At 36.3% G+C, this 20129-nt stretch overlaps 1 protein-coding gene and 1 non-coding gene across 3 annotated transcripts in view; both read right to left on the reverse strand.

The window, feature by feature from the left end:
• The window catches only part of PPP1R42 (protein phosphatase 1 regulatory subunit 42), a 45050-nt gene extending 25489 nt beyond the window's left edge, over positions 1 to 19561 (reverse strand). Inside the window, exons 1-6 of one of the 2 annotated variants that reach the window (XM_040625530.1) lie at positions 19240 to 19561; positions 17739 to 17846; positions 13888 to 14104; positions 10707 to 10873; positions 9481 to 9619; positions 6020 to 6136 (exon numbers count right to left, since the gene is read on the reverse strand). In XM_040625530.1, coding sequence (XP_040481464.1) covers positions 6020 to 6136; positions 9481 to 9619; positions 10707 to 10873; positions 13888 to 14016 — 552 coding nt within the window. In that variant the 5' untranslated portion in view covers positions 14017 to 14104; positions 17739 to 17846; positions 19240 to 19561. The remainder of the gene's footprint in view (positions 1 to 6019; positions 6137 to 9480; positions 9620 to 10706; positions 10874 to 13887; positions 14105 to 17738; positions 17847 to 19239) is intronic. The other variant, XM_040625531.1, reaches the window with a different exon arrangement.
• LOC121101812 lies at positions 14752 to 14881 on the reverse strand. Its single transcript, XR_005833840.1, has one exon. It is a non-coding gene; the product is annotated as a small nucleolar RNA SNORA51 (small nucleolar RNA).
• Positions 19562 to 20129: the final 568 nt, after the last annotated feature.

Consider the following 20129-nt stretch of genomic DNA (forward strand, 5'->3'; position numbering starts at 1 on the left):
TATCTATTTTTTTCTTATGCTTTTGGTGTTGTATTTAAGAAACTTTTGTCTAATACAAGGTCGTAAAGATTTATCCCTATGTTTTCCTCTAAGAGTTTTGTAGTTTTAACTCTTATATTTAAATCTTTGACCAATTTTGAATAGAAGTTTGTTTATGTTATAGAAGGGATCCAATTTGATTCTTTTATATGCAACTATCCAAATTACTCAACACCATTTGTTGAAAAAACTATTCTTTGCCCATTGGGTTGTCTTGGTGTCCCTGTCAAAAATCAGTTAACATAAATGTGAAGGCGTATTTCTGGATTCCCAATCTCATACTGATGACAGTGCCATACTGCCTTAGTTACTACAGATTTGTAGTAAGTTTTGAAATAGGAAAGTGTGAATACTTCAACTTGTTTTGTTTTGTTTTTCCAAGAAGGTTTTGACTATTCTGGGTACCTTGGAGCCACTATTCCTTCAAAGCTGTTTTCTCCTTCCTTCTTCGTTTGGGCTGCTATAACAGAATACCATAGACTGGTTGGCTTAAGCAACAAGCATTGATTACTCACAATTCTGGAGGCTGGGAAGTTCAAGATCAAAGTGTTGGCAGATACTGTGATCTTGCAAGAGCATTCTCCCTGGTTTGTAGATGCCTGTATTCTTATTGTATCCTCACATGGCTAAGAGAGAAAGCCATAGTCCCTTCTCTTCTTAAAAAGACTCTAATCCCATTTGTAAGGTCTCCAGCCTCCAGACCTAATTATTTCCCAAAGGCCTCACCTTCAAATACCATCACCCTGGGGATTAGGTTTCAATTTACAAATTGTAAAGGGACAGAAACATTTAGTCCCCAGCATTGCCCCTACTCCTCCTAGGACTCCATTTACATATATGTTTGAATGCTTGTTATATTTCACAAGCCACTGAAGCTCTGTTCATTTTTTAGTGTTTCTACTTTCTGTACCTCTAAGTTTCAGTAATTCTAATGCTATGGCTGTAAGTTCACTGATAATTTCTTCTGTAATATCTAATCTACTTCTAAAAATTTGAATTAACATAGAGTGCAATATTGGTTTCTGGAGTAGTATTCAGTGATTCATCACTTAATATCACAACAGCCTGTGCTCATCACAACAACTGCCCTTTTTACTTATTTTTATTTTTTTAAAAAAGATTTTATTTATTTATTTGACAGAGAGAGAAACAGCCAGCGAGAGAGGGAACACAAGCAGGGGGAGTGGGAGAGGAAGAAGCAGGCTCCCAGAGGAGCAGGGAGCCCAATGTGGGGCTCGATGCCAGGAGCCTGGGATCATGCCCTGAGCCAAAGGCAGATGCTTAATGACTGAGCCACCCAGGCGGCCCCAACTGCCCTCTTTAATGTCTAATGTGCTCTGAATCTCATCCAATTAATTTTTCATTTTAGATCCATTTTTCAGTTCCAAAAGTTACTTTTTTCTTTGCATCTTCCTTTTCTCTTCTGTTTGTGTTCATGCTTTCTTTAAATTCTAGGCCATATTTGTAATAGCTTCTTAAAAGTCCTATCTTCCAATTGCATCCTCCATGTCATTTCTAGATGTTTTTCCTTGAGTGACTTTTCTCCAGTTATGATTTACATTTTCATGGCACTTGTTTGCTATTCCTCTTCCTGCATTGTGGTCTGGAAAGTGCCTTAGGCAGAAAGCTGGGATAATTAGAGAGCTCACCTTGTTTGTTTCCTTTTTCTTAGGGTCCACAGTCCTGTGCACCTCTAGTGTCTGAAAAAGTTATTTCACATATTTTATCTGGCTTTCTGGTGCGTGTGTGTGTGTGTGTGTGTGCGTATGATGTGTGTTTTGGTTAATACACCATGGCCCTTTATATTATTTTTAAATATAATTTTATTTCCTTTCCCCCCCTATTTTCTGATTCTTATACTCTTATTTGTCATATGTTGGCTCTCCTGAATTAATTTTCTACATTTCTTTTTTACTTATTTATTTATTTTTTATTATGATAATGTTAGTCCATTTTTTCTCTTTTTTCTTGGAGACTTATACAGTTTTATCATTTAAGCTTTGTATTGAATATTTAATTTCTTCTATCCTATTTTAAAGATTGCTGTGATTTTTGAACCATCATCTCTCTGGTTCAACTTCTTCACAAATTAAACCTGTCCCTGGTAACTTTATTTTTAAGGTATTCTATCCAGGTAATCTTTTAAATTTTTTCTTCTCTCATCTCATCTTATTTGGAGTCTAGCATTTTTGTCCTGTTGTATATTAAAATTTCAGGTATAGAGAAGTTTCAGGTATAGAGAAATTTCTAAGAGGTTCATGTGGCTTTGGTTAGAAGAAAAAAATACAAAGCCCTCTTAAAGCGCTCCATTTCTGAAATATGCAAAAAAACATGATACTTGACCAGATATAATCTTACTTTTGCCAAATCCAGTGGATTTCTGTCAACATATTATCTGTCCTCTTGTCAGCCACTCAACAGCACCAAATGCAAGGAGCAATTCCCTCTTTCTTGAAGCTTCTTTTTCTCGTCTTCTTCTATAGCATTGACTTCTAGTGACTTCTCATCTATATGATCTCTAAATATTGGAGTGTTTCTGGCCTCATCTATTCTCTATCCCTACTGTCTTTCACCCAGACTCACAGCTTTATTTATCCTGTTAATACTGTTGACTCTCAAACTTTCCTATCTTCTCCCTTGAACTCCAAATGCCTCCTTGATATGTCAGTTTCAGAGGCCAACAAGCATTTCAATAGAAGGAATTATTTTATTCCTTCCGTTGTATTTCCCAACTTATAAAGGTTACCAGTCTCCCCACGTCCTCACACAAAAAAACAAGGATTTGTCCTTGATTCTTCTCTTTCCTTTATTCTTGTACAGCCTACTCAGCAAGTTCCATAGGTTTGATCAAAAAATATACCTCCAGTCCATCCATTCCTTTTCATCTCCAAGCAATCATCTTTTCTTAACCTCTGCAGTAGTCTCCCAGCTGATCTCTTTGCTGTTATTCTTGCAACCCATTCTTTAAAAAAAATTTTTTTTAAAGATTTTATTTATCTATTTGAGAGAGAGCGTGAGCAAGTGAGAGAGAAAGCACGAGCAGGGGGAGAAGCAGGCTCCCCGCTCAGCAAGGAGCCTGATGTGGGGCTCAATCCCAGGACCCCAGAATCATGACCTGAGCTGAAGGCAGTTGTTTAACCGACTGAGCCACCCAGGCGCGCCCTTGCAACCCATTCTTCACATAGCTGATAATCTTCTAGAACTATAATCCTTTTAGTGACTTTCTATTGTATTTAGAAGAAAGTCAAACTCATGACTATGACCTAAAAGATCTTTATGATCTGGCCCCTATCATAATCTCATATTTAACTGTTGCCTCTTCATTCATTCAACAATTACTTATTGAGTACTTGCAATGTGTTAGAGACCCAGCTAGACACTGGGGCCCCTATCACAGTAAACTGGCCTCTTTTTGGTTCCTAGGATACTCAGAATCTTTACATTTGCTGTTCTCTATGCTTGGCATGTTCTTAGCTCTTTGCACAGATTTGTTCTTTATCATTCTTCAGATCTCACCATAAATGTCATTTCCTCAGAGGTCTTTTTTGATAATCTGTTTTAAAATATCAACCGACCCCTTTTACATTATGTCATCCTATTTAATTTCTTGATAGCCCTTTTCTTCTGTGCTTATTTATTTTCTGACTGTTGCCTCCCCTGTCTCATTTTAATGTAAGCTACTTGAGGGTAGAGACCCTGTGTCTGTCTTGATCATGGTATCCCCAGTGCCTAGAACATGTTTTCTGAACACCTAAAGCAGTGCCTGGCACATAAAATATCATAAATATTTTTAATAGATTAACTTGATGGGGATGGGTTCAGGAAAAACAACACAGAGGAGGTAACATTGAGTTCAATCTTAAAAAATAAGGGTTTGGTTATTTAGACTTTATCATTAGGCTGAATAATCAATAGTAATGAAAGTATTTATTTTGGTTACACATTTATCCTGATTATGTGTTATTAACATAGCCTAAGAATCACTGTAGGTGAAATAGCTTGGTCTTAATGTCATTCAGAAAAACTTCTTTGGGAGGCTAGCATTTTTGTCCCATTATCAAACTTCCTTTGGGAGGCTAGCATTTTTGTCCTGTTATCAAACTTTCATTTTATTTTCATTTCAAAGCATAACAGGGGGGCTCCTGGGTGGCTCAGTTTGTTAAGCATCCAACCCTTGATTTTAGCTCAGGGTTGTAAGATCGAGCCCCACATTGGGCTTCATGCTGTCTGCTTGAGCTTCTCTCTCCCTTTTGCTCTGCCCCTCCTCCCTCTCACTTGTGCTCCGGTTCTCTCTCTCTCTCTCAATAAATAAATAAATAAATAAATAAATAAATAAATAAAATCATTTTAAAAAAGCATAATAGGATAAGGCTTTAAGAGTAATGACAATAACTGAAATGAATTTTGGTAATTATTATAATTAACAACTCATCAGATCATTTAAAATATATTCACCACTCATTACCAAGCATTGTGTGTAGAACCTAGCTTACAAAAACACTTTGGAAAAATACTTATACTACACTTAAGATTGATGCCAGTTTGGGAGACTGGAATTCTCTCCCCAGGAAAAGTGAGCTTCTGTGCTTGGCTGCTCTGTTCCTGTTTTCCATGTGGTGTATAAAGAATGTTACACACAGCACAAGTCTTCTCTACTTGACAAAAACTTAGACTTCAGGCTCTGTCACTTTGATTAGGATCATATACATGTATAGTGTATTTCATATAAGGCTGTCGATCTATCACAAGATCATATTATTCAGACAAATACTGCAAAATCATAGGAAAATTAAATAATTCTGATGAATACAAAATGCCCAGTGGGGCAAAAATCTAGAAGAGCAGTCTAAAACTTAAAATCTTTTTAAATGCAGAATTTATCCCACGAACTTTTTACATCCTTCATGTTGTAAGTTGCAACAATTAATTGAGTCATGCTTCCTTATTAGTCTTTTTATTTTAAACATCCATCCTGATTGTTCAGTAGCATTTGGGCATTTTGGGCAGTTCATTTGTAGTATAATACATGTAATATTTTCATAATTATCTACTGCTTACAGTAGTTATGGGACTAGCTAGGTAATAGATCTGAATTTGGAAACAAGTCAGGGGAAACATTTTTTAAAGTCAGTGGATAGCTGTCTGGAAGTAGTTTTGAAAACAAGAGCTCTGTTTATGGGGGAAAGAAGCCCTTCGTTGCTCCTGTGGCTCCAGGTAAAGAAATTATACTACAGCCCACCCCATTGCCATACCAGAAACTATGAGGTCATGGCAGTGGCTCAGCTTACAGATGACTATTTCCAGGAAGCCTTCCCTAGCCCCAGGCTGAGTTAGTGCTACCACAATACTTATGAAAACAGAATCACATTGTAGTCCTGTTAGCTGTTGACTGTGGGTTTTTTGAGCCACAGGACTGCATCCTTCCTTCCTCTGATCTACACAGATTAGTACAGTGTCTGACAGACATGTAGGTGTTCAGTACATATTTGAATGAATAAATAATTGAATGAATATGGTATGGTATGACATAACATGCCTTGAATATAGCTAGTGCAAATTAGAATAAGTTCAAGATCCATATACTTGCCCAAGGAGGAGCAGCCAGGAGAGAGTTCAGGTCTAATCACAGTTATTAGAAATTCATTCATTGGGAGATCAGAGTTAAGTGGTAAGAAATCTAGTCTTTAGAGGGAAACATTTGATGGAAAAATAATACAGAGAGAAAAAGCATATATTTCCTTCTCAGAAAATCCTCTTACTGTTGGTGAGGGGTGAAGACATTGGGGTATGGAAGAGAAAACCAAGTAAGAGGGCAGATTTATGCAAATAAATACAGTAAGAAGTAGAGATTCATATGCTAGTTTCAGAGTTAATCCAGAATAGTTTTTAAAGTAATCAATTTTATAGATTTTTAGAAAAATAAGTATTTTTAATCACAATTTCATATAAATACTTTAAAATTAATTTTTCTTTATACTACCTTCACATGCAGAAGTTGGTTGTCAACTGCTATGAGCTGATTAAGATTCTCCAGTATTTCTAGGTCTCTTATGTCATCAATATTATTATTGCTGATATTCAATATAGAGAGGGATTTCTGTAAGAAAAATAAATTAGCATTAGTAAATAGTCTAATTAAATGCTGTATATAGGAACCAGAAATCTTAATCTGTGAAAAATTTAAGATTTATCAGTTCAGGCTGTTTTGCTCTTCAGGCAAGAAAATTAAAAGCCATGGAGATTCTGTTTTTATGCCAAATTTTTTCAGACATTAATTTAAGGTCTTTAGTAATTGTGATATGACTTATTATTTTTGTCTAAAGTTCCTTCATAAGTCTGATTTTCCTCTTCTAGAATATAAAAGAAATTTATAGAAAAAAGAAGCCAGGAATCAAGAAGCAAAGAAAGAAAAAAGATGCCCCAACGAACAAATGATAACACTGTAGAAAAATGCTTATTTCAGTTTAAGCAAATTATCATTTTGTGTTAAATGCCACTATGATTTGTACTTACATAGAAAAAAATAGTTTTTGTCTGTTTTTCTAAATAGGAAAAGTGACTAAAAGGTTATCTGGTTTAATTTTTATCTTTATCTCTCTCTATAGTTTTCTCTTGACAATCCATATGTTCAGAAGGCACTTAAAATAATATTTAGCTAATTAACAAGCAGTATGAACATCAGCTGTGAGTGAGGACATAAATACACAACAGAGCAACACTAAACCAAAGCCATCTTAAAATCTATGGCCTAATAATCTCTACCAAGATTGAGTCTACCCACCAAGGCATCCATATAGCCAACCTTTAGAGAAAATACTTCTTGATACTTTTTAAGAATTTAAATGCAACTGAAAAAATTATGCCTTATATTTAGAATTTTGGAATCTGTTTGGATCTTTGCAAAAATTCAGCAAGCAAAAATGCTTGTACTGATGTTTGTAATAAAACTGACCATCCCCATAGAGGGATCAATTTATTTGGGTCAGTTGAGGTGAGCTGATTCTATGGGGAGGATAGGGAGCGGGTAGGACAGAAATCAGATCACTTCTTTCTTTTCCAATTTAAAGGACTATTTTTCAGTTTTTATAAATTTGGTTCACAAACCTTCTATTGCCTTCTGTTTCTGGGCCTTCTAAAATAAAGCCAATGAAATCTGTAAACACACAATCATGTTCCTTCTAATTGCCCTCTGTTTCTGGGGCCTCTAAAAGAAAGCCAATGAAATCTATAAACATACAACCATGTTCCCTTTACATCTCTTGCCCCAGAATTGAAGGTAGCGGATCCTAACAAATCCCATTTTGAAAATTAGCAAAATCCTCCATTGCGCCCTCTGGGTTCTCAACTAATTGTAACACCTTCACAATGTATCTGGGTGTCAGGTCACAGCTGGAGCATCAAATCTGGTGCTCCCAGATCTACCTGCTTCTGATGAGGCAGAGCTGTATGTAGTGCAACATACAATCAAATTAGAATCCAGCGATAAAACAATTATCATCATCACGATTCTCTAGGTTGTTTAAAATTTGCCAAATAATTGTGCATGACTCTTTCCTTAGGCTTTTTCCTAATATTTTAAATTTTGAATCATGATAATCACCAAAGCTGAAATTATGAATGAACTGACATCTGGATTAGAACTTAATAATTTACATAACCTTTCCACAATCCTTTTGATCCTTTTAGTACCGTAGAGGCAGGCATTATTATTCCCACTTTATAGCTGCTGAGTCTCTAAGAAATTATGTGAGAAAAGTTAGTTTTAATCCTCAAATAAATTCTCAGCTGATTGGAACCAGAAAAGACCCTGAATAGCCAGTGGAATGTTGAAAAAGAAAACCAAAGCTGGTGGTATCCCAATCCTGGACTTCAAGCTATATTACAAAGCTGAATCATCAAGATGGTAATGGGTACAGGCACAAAAACAGACACATAGATCAATGGAACAGAACAGAGAACCCAGAAATGGACCCTCAGCTCTATGGTCAACTAATCTTCAACAAAGCAGGAAAGAATATCCAATGGAAAAAGGACAGTCTTTTCAATAAATGGTGCTGGGAAAATTGGACAGCCACATGTAGAAGAATGAACTGGACGATTTTCTTACACCATACACAAGAATAGACTCAAAATGGATGAAAGACCTAAATGTGAGACAAGAATCCATCAAGATCCTAAAGGGGAACACAGGCAGCAACCTGTGTGACTTTGGCTGCAGCAACTTCTTGCTAGACACGTCTCAAAGGCAAGGGAAACAAAAGCAAAAATAAACTATTGGGACTTCATCAGGATAAGAAGCTTTTGCACAGCAAAGAAAAGAGTCAACAAAACTAAAAGGCAACCTGCAGAATGGGAGAAGGTATTTGCAAATGTCTTGTCAGATAAAGGGCTAATATCCAAGATCTATGAAGAACTTCCCAAATTCAACACCCAAACCCCAAATAATCCAATCAAGAAATGGGCAGAAGACCTGAAAAGACATTTCTCCAAAGAAGACATACAAATAGCCAACAGAAACATGAAAAAAGTGCTCAACATCACTCGGCATTAGGGAAATAACAAATCCAAACCACATTGAGATACCACCTCACACCAGTCAGAATGGCTAAAATTAACAAGTCAGGAAACAACAAATGTTGATGAGGATGCAGAGAAAGGGGAACCCTCTTACGCTGTTGGTGGGCACACAAGCTGGTGCAGCCACTCTGGAAAATAGTATGGAGTTTCCTCAAGAAGTTAAAAATAGAGCTACCCTACTACCCAACAATTGCACTACTAGGGATTTACCCCAAAGATAACAAATGTAGTGACCCCAATGCTCATAGCAGCAATGTCCACAATAGCCAAACTGTGAAAAGAGCCCAGATGTCTAATGACAGATGAATGGATAAAGATGTGATATATATACAATGGAATATTACTCAGCCATCGGAAAGGATAAATACTTCCATTTACATCAACATGGATGGAACTGGAGGGCATTATTGCTGAGTGAAATAAGTCAGTCAGAGAAAGACAATTATCATATGGTTTCACTCATATGTGGAGTATAAGAAACAGTGCAGAGGATCATAGAGGAAGGGAGGGAAAACTGAATGGGAAGTCATCAGAGAAGCAGAAAAACCACGAGAGACTCTTAATTATAGGAAACAAACCAAGGGTTGCTGGAGGGAAGGAGAGTGGGGATGTGGGGTAATTGGGTTATGGGCATTAAAGAGGTACGTGATGTGATGAGCACTGGGTGTTATATGCAACTGATAAATTATTGAACACCACATCTAATGGCTAATTGAATTTAAATTAAAAAATTCTCCATTGGCTATATAAACATACAGAGTATATATAATGTCCAAATATCCAAATATACCTTTGCTACCTTTCTTTTCCATTATAACTGTTAATAACTAAATTCTTTGTCAGAATACTCAAATGTGGCCTTACTGCCATAGAATGAAGAGTTCTTGGATCAAACAGAAGCTTTTCTCCAAGAGGAAGCCTCTGACTCTCCACATGAAGCTCTCTTAGTCCTTCTAATCCTTCCAAACCTTCTATGACAGCAATATAATTGCCTCCCAGATACCTGCAAAATATAAAACAATTTTAAATATACATTCTGAAAACATCATAGTCTGTAAACATGATAAAAACATTAACAATCACTAAGCTGAGTGAAAATTACGTATGTGGAAATATGTGGAATATTCTTAGTAATGAATCAGTGAAAGGTTTATTTATATGATTCTGACACTTTATTTAGTCTAAGAAATAAGTTTATTTTTTTTTAAAGTGAGAGAATTGGAATAGTCCTTATTAAATGATCTACTGGTACTCCTTTTATATGTTAGGGTGAAGAATCATCTGGATAGCAGGGTTTGGTTTTTTTGTTTTTGTTTTTTTTTTTGAAGATTTTATTTATTTATTTGAGAGACAGAGTGGAGAGAGCATGGAGGTGTGAGGAGAGGAAGAGACAAACTCCCTGCTGAGGAGGGAGACCAACACAGGGCTCCATCCCAGGACCCTGAGATCATGACCTGAGCTGAAGGCAGACACTTAACCAACTGAGCCACTTAGGCACCCCCTGGGTATTAGGTTTAAAAATGGAAAATTTGGGGGCCTAACACTAGAGATTCTTGTTTGGCTATCTAGGTCAGAACCCAGCAAACTGCATTTTTAATTAGCATTTTTCTACACCACTCTCTTCGCATTCTGAGGTTCTTGGCCCACTTTTTGAGAAGCACTGATAATTCCTCCAATCTTCGTTGTTGAATTAAAATCATTATAGGCAGTAAATGCCTTTTTACAATCAAACCTAAATCAACAGTATCAACTCTATGACCCTGCCCCCTTGAGATGCGTGATTCTGAAAGGAAAGCTCATCAGGTTTCCATGGAAACTTTTTTCACCAGTTGAGTCTTTAAGGATGATTTAGGTATCCTTATAAGTGGTTAAGACAACTCACCCTCCTGCAAAACAAAACTTTATCAGGCCCAATGAAACATATTGCCAAGTATTACATGTGTAACAGTTTATTTTATACTAATAATACTACAAGAGAATAAAAATTGAGGCCTGTTCCACAAAACTGCAGGTAGTGGAGAGGCCTGCATGCAAAAATATTACTGTAATGATGACAAACGATTACATTCCTTAAAAATAAAAGCACTTACAATTTTTCCAGTTTCTTTAGTGACCTGAGGTTCTCTATATATGAAATACAGTTGTTCTGTAGGTATAAGTGGGTCAGATTTGTAGCATAATTCAAGTTAGTCATTCGACTAATACGGTTATCATACAAATATAAAACACTAAGATTTTTGCAAGGAGAGAGGTCTTCCTAAAAGGAAAACAAAAACAGGTCATACTTAATTTCTCCTGAAAATTTAGAAGTTTGTTTTTAAGAAAGTTTTTCACTTAATCATTCTGCAAATTTCCTTAAGTTTAATATAAAAGAACAATATTTCTCTGTTCTTAGCATAGTCAAAACAAGTCTAGAATGATTGTAAAATTAGTCCTAGGCTTTAGTATTCTGTAACTATATCAATAAAATTGTATTTGTTAAGAAAGATTTTCCTAGGGCAAGCAGTTTCCTCGGAAGCAATTAGGTTCCTCTAGAAGTTGAAGCTTTTAACAAATTATTGCTTCAGCATTATAAATCAGGTTTTTTTCCCCAAGATTTTATTTATTTGAGAGAGAAAGAGTGAGAGCAAGAGAGAGCAAGAGAGAGAGCATGATGAGCGGAGGTGGGGGAGTAGGGGTAGAGGCAGAGGGAGAAGTAGACTCCCTCTGAGAGGGGAGCCCAAAGCGGGGCTCAGTCCCAGGACCCTAAGATCATGACCTGAGCCGAAGGCAGACACTTAACCAACTGAGCCACCCAGACACTCCTATAAATCAGGTCTTAATCTTTCTGTAGGATTAGACGTAAACTAGTTTGTGATACTGAAAATGAGAAGTCATATAGATAGTCAAGAGCAGTAGATTAATAAACTATGATAATGCTTTTGAAGGGAATACTGTTTAGCCATTAGATATCCTTTAGTTTCTTTAGTAATATTTTGTAGATCTCAGAATGAAAATAGTACATTCAATATGAACCACTATCATAAAATTATATGAATACATGCCTAGAAAAAAGACTGGAAGGACATCACCTACACGTTAATAGTGGTTTTCTCTGCATGATGGGATTACGTCAGTTTCTTTTTATGTGTATTTCATAGAAATGCATGCTAGTTACTTTTGAGATAAGAAAATAATTAAAGGTATTTTTTAAAGTCTGCCATTTCTTATGCAGTGGTAGAGTCAACCTAGAGTAATTCAGCAAGAGGTGAAGTGAAGTGATGCTCAGAGTACCCCAGCTTGGGGTTACCTGGCTGGCTCAGTTGTGGAGCCTGAAACTTTTGGTCTTGGGGTTGTAAATTCAAGCTCCACATTGGGCATAGAGATTATTTTTAAAAAAAATTGAATCTGAAAAGTGTCAGGTTTTATTAACAATATTTTAAAAATATAAACACATCTTGGGTATTTTAAGTTTACCAGGTATTCTTATCTTAGTGTGATTTTTTTTTTTTTTTTTTTTTTGGTGAGATAGCGAGCACTGGTGCACCTGCGTGCGATAGGGTGGGGGGAAGGACAGAGAGAATCCCAAGCAGGCTCCATGCCCAGTGCAAAGCCTAACATGGGGCCCAATCTCAGGACCCTGAGATCACGACCTGAGCTGAAATCAAGAGTGGGACACTTAACCAACTGAGCCACCCAGCCACCCAGGTGCCCAACTGAATTATAGTTGGCCCTTGAACAACATGGATTTGAACTACATGGGTCCACTTATACAGGGATTATTTTTTGATAAATATTGTACAATACTGTAATGTATTTTATCTTCCTTATGATTTTCTTAATAACATTTTCTTTTCTCTAGCTTACTTTATTGTAAGAATACAGTATATAATATATATACAGAATATGTGTTAATTGACTTTATGTTATCAAGACTTCTGGTAAACAATAGACCATTAAGTTGTTAAGTTTTTGGGACTCAAAAGTTATACAAGGATTTTCAGTTGTGTTGGGTGGTAGGGTGTTGGGGAGTGTGGGGGTGTTGGTGTCCCTAACCCCTGTATTGTTCTAGGGTTAACTGTAACTAGTTTGCTTTCCTCCTAAAAAAGATCATCTAAACCAAAGGAGCACTGATTGTGAGGGAACAAAACAGGCTCTCTGCAGAAGGCAAGTCTGTCATGCTATAATGAGATAGAGAGTTTTCTGGGCAATTGGATTCATGGGGAGAAGAATCACTAAGAAAATGGAAAGAAGGGACGCCTAGGTGACTTAGTCGGTTAAGTGTCTGCCTTTGGCTCAGATCATGATCCTGGGATTGAGTCCCACACATCCTTGTTCAGCAGGAAGCCTGCTTCTCCCTCTGCCAGCTGCTCCCCCTGATTGTGCGCTTTCGCTCGTGCTCTCTTTCTGACAAATAAAATAAAATAGAATTAAAAAAAAAAAAGAAAGTGGAAAGAAATACAGAATAGGAACTTAGTAGAGTCTCGGCAAAAAAAGTTAATTGACAGTTGTGCCTGAGGCTTTGGTATTTTTTTCATTCATTTTGATAAACATTTACTAAGCACTTAATATGGGTTAGGCACTGTGTTGGGTGGGGGATTTAGAGGGATGTGAAATAGACATCATCCCTGCCCTCATGTACCTTAAATTTCTGAGGAAATTTCTCTTATCTATAGTCTTTAACATTTTATTGTAGACAGCGGACACCAATACAAATGGCCTAAAAGGGTTATTGCTCCTTTTAAAGTTTCCCAAATTAAAGCCAAGAATTAGCTTAACACAGTGAACATATAGTGTCAAGAGTGTATCCAAGCAAACATAATCTTGTCTGATAAATTATAGTATAACCTCCATTTATATAACCAGTTAAATTATGAGTGAAAAAGATTTCACTGTTAAAAGTTTTGAAATATGGCATTTGCATAGTTAATTCTTGCTGTCTTATTACAAAAAACTCATATTCCAAGGATCTGGAATTATACAAAAGTATTATCTTCGAAATTATTTTCCAACATACACTTTCATATCTAGTTTGCTACATTATAGAATATTTCAGAGGGACATATATATTTAGCACGTATATTTAACAATCATGATGGTATATTTTATAGAGCCTTAGTTTAATAATTTTAACATCAAAAGCAGGAAATTAAAATGAAAATACAATTTACTAATCAAAATACAGTTAATAAGTATGATCAAAGTATAGTTAATAAGAATGTATTTTCTGATATCAATTTTTAAACTTTACATTATTAATTATGTAAAAATAGGAAATTTCAGAATTCTTACTATTGCATCTATATTTTTGTCTGAAAAATTTATATGAGTTATTTTCTTCAGATATTGTGAAGTGGTTTCTTCTTTTCGGGGTTTAAGTTTGCTATTTTTGGCAATTAGATCCAAGGTTAGTCGAACCATGATTTCTCTATAAATCAAACTCTCAGCAGTAGCTCGGCTCTGATACCATGTCAAAAGCAGGTCAAGGCATTGTTTTATGCCCAACTTTCTAAAAATGAAAGAAAGAAAAGGAGTATTATATACATGGTAATTTAGAAAAAATTATTTTGACTTTTAAATTTTCTTATATAAAACTATTTGATAAGCTACTTCAGAGACATTTTTAAAGGCACTTAGGTATTTTCTAAGTTTATAGACTTAATTCTTTTTATAAAAAGATTTAAAACACCAAAATTAATTAAATATACAGTGCTCATTCACTTCTACTTTTAAATCTTTTCCTCTCCCTAGTACTGAGTTGTTACTGTGGGCATCTTTTAAAGGATTTTTTTCCTCTCAAGAAATATCATCTCATGTTCTCATGTGAAGAAACGAAGGCCCAGAGATTTGTCTCAAACTACTCAAGGCAGTAGTCATCTGGCTCCTTTTTCCATAGTACCCATGGCGATCATATTTTCTAAACCCTCAAAACAGAACACATCGTGCAAAAACCTTGAGTTTGTACATAGGACAATAGTGCAAAACACTTGAAAATGGAGCTGGCCTTGAAATTTTGTTATGTTACTACAACTGTAATCCACAAAGAGGCAACATAAGACAGTATTTTTCAGTCCAGACTGCCTGGGTTCAGATTTTGGCTCCATTGCCCCCTGGTCAGGCAATCTTGGGCACGGTATATCGGTTTGTATTTTTCCCCCGTGTCCCCCCACTCACAGTACAGACCAGGCAACGGGCCTGGGCTGAGATGTTTTTGGTGGGTTTACTCTGCTTCCTCTTTCTGTACAGTCCATGTAAGAACACAGCCTGTGGTAAGCACCAGGGGGCTATGTTACCTCTGTTTCTTATACAATTAGAATAATGGCACCTACTTCCAAGAGATATTGTGAAGATTACATAAGATAATCATGTATAGAATATTCTGCATGGTGCCTGGTACATAGGTCAGCGAATGCTTGCTATCACATTATTTTATTGTTTTGTTCACAGAGAAGCTGAATACTATTTACTTCACTGTTTCACCTGGAATACATTAGGGCTATTAAATAAGGGGAACATACTATTAATAAAATTAATTAATAAAATATTGCTTTATGTAAGAGATCCATATGTGGTCCATAAGTTTAAAGTAACCCATTTTTTCCAATCATCCAGGAAGTATAGCTATTCAAGTGATAAATATCCCAGTTTTGTAAAATTTACTGTATTTTTTAAAGTATAGTTTAAAATTAAGCATTATTATTCTCATGTATCTGGAATTTAACCAACAAAACCCCTCAATTTGCATCATATTCTGGACATGAAATCAATACTTTGGAGGAAAAATGAATTTAGTAGAGGATGGATTCCAATTTGCATTCTCATACATTGACATATAGCTACCCAGGCTATATTATATAAATGCCCACAATACAATATTTGAAGATATGGACTGTATCCTTATATACTTCAGAATGCAAAATGTAATCTATAGAATAAAATTATTAAATCTTTGTAGATTTTTGAAATTTGCATGAATTCATTTTATAACAAAAATTTAAGATTATTGTTTACAGATCAAATTTCAAACATGACAATAATATTCTGAACAAAGTTTCTAATTAAGTAAAAAAACCCTTTTCTTAATATTGCCTTAAAAATATTTCATGATGAAAGTGTAAAGAGTAACACCACAGTCATGGACCTACAGGCCACCTTAAAATAGAAAACATTATAAATACATTTAGAACCCTTCTATACCTTTCTCCCTGTTCTTTTTAGTGTTTAGGGTTAGATGTCTCTTATTTTTAGAGTTTAGAGTTAGATTCATGCCTTTATACTTTTACTATAGATGTATGTTTAGCTAAACAACATATAGTACTTTTTAAAATATATTTTTACAGTCATAAATGGTACTATTCTGATTCCAGCTTTCTTTTTTGCTTAATGTTTCATTTGTGAGAATCATCAGAGTTGATATGTATAGCTCTAGAATATTTGTATTGCTGTATAACATTCGATTGTAAGGAATTTATTTCTGATGATGATAGATCTTTGGGTGTTTTTTTTTCTTCTTTTGCAGTGTTGCTTTTATGATTCTTATATACATGTCATTTTTAGCACATGTGCAAGAGTTTTTTTAGGGTTTAAAACTGGGAGTGGCTATTTCTGGGTTGCACATTTTTAACTCCACTATTAATGGCCAAATTTTTCTCCGAAGGAGTTTTACCAGTGCAGTTAAGAGAGTTCCGATTGCTTTACAATGCAATCTATGCCAGTGTCAGCACTTGATAATGGCTTTTTGCCAATCTGGTGGGTGTGAAGTGATATTTCATTATTTCTGTTTTTCCTCAGATCTTTTTGTATGTAAAAATAAAACAAAAAAGGGATTTGAAAACAGCCAGATCAGTAGTCTCATCTCCTCCTTGTGTTTTAATTTGTGTTTTATAATTACTAGAGATTGAGGGTCTTTTCCTGTTTATCGCCACGTGTTGTTCCTTTTCTGTTAATTGTGGTTTCTTATATTTTGCCCATTTTTCCTTATGGGTTGTGTTTTTATAAGTAATTTTTAGATACACTATATTTTTATCAGATACCAATATATCATCGATTATATATATAGCAAATATCTATTCCCCGATTATAGTTTGTCTTTTCTCCTTTTTTTTTTTCCTCCCAGTTTGTGTTTAACGGCATCTTCTAAAAAACCAGAAGCTATATATTTTTAATGTGGTCAGGTGTATCATTTTTTTTTGCTTGTGTTTTATGCTTTTTGTGGCTTATTTAGTAACTCGTTCTCTATCTACATTTTAAGAGAAAGACCTTTTTTTCTTTTTCTTGTAGACATATTTAGGTTTTGCTTTGCACATTTTGTCTGCATTCCTGTGATCAGAAGCAGCAATCAGTGGTCAGAGGACAGATCCTTGATGTTTGGTGGCTAGTATGCTTTTTGCCTATTTTGGCTACTGCAAGCTGTGTGTAAGATACTCCAGAAACCCCTGCGTAGCTTCCTGCTACGGTGTGGGGTGTAGGGGATGAATAGCTGCTGTAGAGCTGAAATTGACCGAAATTTATTGAGGCTTAATAGCTAAGTCTTCCCCTGGAAGCTGTAAACCTTCAGTAGACTCCAGGTTCTAAAATATTTACACCAGACAGATTCTGTCAATGCAGTTGTTGTGTAGGTGGGGAAACAGATGCTTCCTAATCTGCTGTAGTCCCAGAATCCTCTCCTCCTTAAATCTTTCGTATACATTTTAAAATAGATTTATCACGTTCCATGAAAAATCCTGTCAGGATTTTGTTAGGAATTGCATTGAATTTATAAACAGTTTGTGAAGTACTAACACGTCTCTCATATTGAGTCTTCTTTTCCATCACTGTGGTATGCCTTTCTATTTTAGGAGTGCTTCTTTCATGATTTTCAATAGTTTTATAATTTTCTTGTAATTAAGGCCATGCATAATTTTTTTGGTCATTTTTAGGGATCATATATCTTTGTTGACACTGCAAGTGACATTCTTTTAGGAATTACATTCTATGGAGCTAGTGTGTACAAATGCAATATTTAAAAATATATTTGAAATATTTAAAATATTTTAAAAATATGATTACTATTTTAAAATTTTAGAACTTTTTCTGGAAATTTCAAATATCATTTTTACACTGATAACTGTGGTGAAAATGCATATCTTAAAGTGATTATTTACCCCAGGATTTCTTTCTTACAGCTGAATCAGGAAACTGCTGTACAGGTGGCCATGCACGAGCAACCCTGTGCTATGAAGGGGGTGATGTCCTATGGGGATAATTTTTACCTGTGGAAGACAGGAACCACAAATTATTTATTCTCCCTTCTTTCCCCTGTGGACTTTTAGGAGACACAGTAATTTCAAAAGGTCTCACCCCTGACAGCAGCTCTGGTCCTCTGGGTTATATACTGGGCTATATTTATTCTCTTTCCATATCGCTCTCATTCCTTTTTTCCTTCTCTCCTGCTTCCCTGAGATTACAATCCCCCCAAAAAAGTGCTATCATATGAGTCTTTGCTTCAGACTCTATTTTCTAAACTGGGCTTAAACAGACAAATTTTGGATCATCTGAATCCTCATGAATGACCATGCTATAAATGGATTTTGTCTCTAGGTTCCAGTACACAAACTGGTGTTTGTATAGAAACAAATTTAATTCTCTCAGATAATTAGAAAAGCAAAGGGGCAAATGTGGTATATAAATGAAGTATTAATTAAATCAAGGCCAATGGACCTCATCAACGAGCTATAGGAAAACTTTCCAGGGGCTTGAATATGGAAAGGGAGATAATGGAATCAACCCATAACACACAATAATAGAGACTTCACGCAAAAGAACCTGTACTGTAGCAGTCGAATCCACAAGAGGGGAATTAGTTTTATCAAAACACCACCATTCATCTTGTTAATGTAATATTAATTTAAACTTTATTGGTATTGTAGTTTGTTTTAGAGGTACTATAAGCTTCGGGTATTTAAATTGAACCTAGTTTGGGTTTGGACACATTTTAGAACATTATAATAAAAATAATTATGTCAACACCTGTAGGGTGTCCTTGCTTTTCTTTAAAAAGAGGTTCATTATTTCCAAAGTTTGAGAAACAGCTTTCTCATAATTTTTCACTACTAGATACTTGTTATTTCCGGATTCCTCTTGCCTAGGATAGCTCTCTTTCTTTGGATTGCCAGTGGGGGACAGTTTAGAGCTGCTTTACAGGCTCTGGGAATCCATTTTAGTGGACCCTTTGCCTTAATTTATCTCTCGGGGCTCCCACAGGCTACAGGCAGTGGATGTTTCCAAATTTAGTTTGTATATTTCTCTTAGCGAGCCCCAGGCTCACTGGCTTCCCAAAGCTCTAAATCACCGGTCCGGCTCTCAGGCTTTCCTTTTCGAACTCCGTGCTCACAGATCCGTGCTCACAGATCCCGCTCCCTCAGCTCGGCGACCACCCCTCCACCCGTGTCTCCCTCCTCTGGAGCTGTTTCCCAGCCTTGCCCGATTCTAGCTATTTGTAAAAACTTCCAGACTGATTTTCTGGAAATTCTAGATGTCTAGAGATAAGGCTTAGGGATTTTCATTTTAACCAGTGACCCAAGAAAGTCTTACTGGCAGGCAAGTTTGAGAAACGTGGCTCTAGGTTTCCTCAGTCCCCACGTTTCTTCCCTGAAGGCACCTCACCACTTGCGGGATGAGCCGAGCCTGGAAGTCAAGTTTGTAAATTTCTTTGGCGCCGGGTTCCTCAGAAGCCCAGGTGCTGTTGCCAGGTGACCGGACGCTCTTGCCAGGGCCACAGTTTCCGGGAAATCTCGCGATGTCTCCGGAAGCGCCCTCAGCTGTGGCCTGGCGCGGGTCACTGTGACGCGAAGGCGGGAGGTTGATGGCCATTAGACGGGGTTTGAGTGGAGCCAGTTAGCTTGGTGAGGTCGTGAGGCATCGGTCATATTAGCGGTTTAGTGAATCAAACAGTTGCTAAAACAGTGTTTGGCAGGACACGATTTCCCCCTACCGGATTATCCTTCTGTCAGCTTTGAATGTTTCAGCGCCCAACAACCACCTTTTCCCAGTAACAGACCAGGAAATTGTCTGAACCAAAGTACAACCCATACTCCACCCTTTCCTCGGGTAAAACCCAAAGTCCATAGGGTAACATTCTAATTGTTCCTAATGATAAGCTTCACTGCTTGCTTCTGGCTTTCCGTTCTCCAGTATTCCAATCTGACACTTGGCCCAATGTGCCCTGTTTTAAAAGAAATTTCCCCGCTCCTCATCGCTCCTCAAGGTAGCAATAGGACACACCTTATTTCCTTAATTCTTATTTTCCCTTTTGAGTTTCAAGGACCCAGCTTGGAATTAAAACATCCTTTCTGAAGGTTTCCTATGTACTCAGTCTTGTAAGTGTTGTTCTTTTCTGCACCCAAAGCAATTAGGATGCATTAAATTCTTTAGCATAGTACTTAATACATTACTATGTATTTGTTACTAACCCATTGTCTGCAATAAGATGGTAAATTCTTTGAGGGCAAGGATTATGCCTTAACTTCTCTATTCTCCGGACCTAGAAGAGTGCC

The sequence above is a fragment of the Ursus maritimus genome, unplaced genomic scaffold, assembly GCF_017311325.1.
Source record: "Ursus maritimus isolate PB19 unplaced genomic scaffold, ASM1731132v1 scaffold_9, whole genome shotgun sequence".
NCBI lineage: Eukaryota > Metazoa > Chordata > Mammalia > Carnivora > Ursidae > Ursus > Ursus maritimus.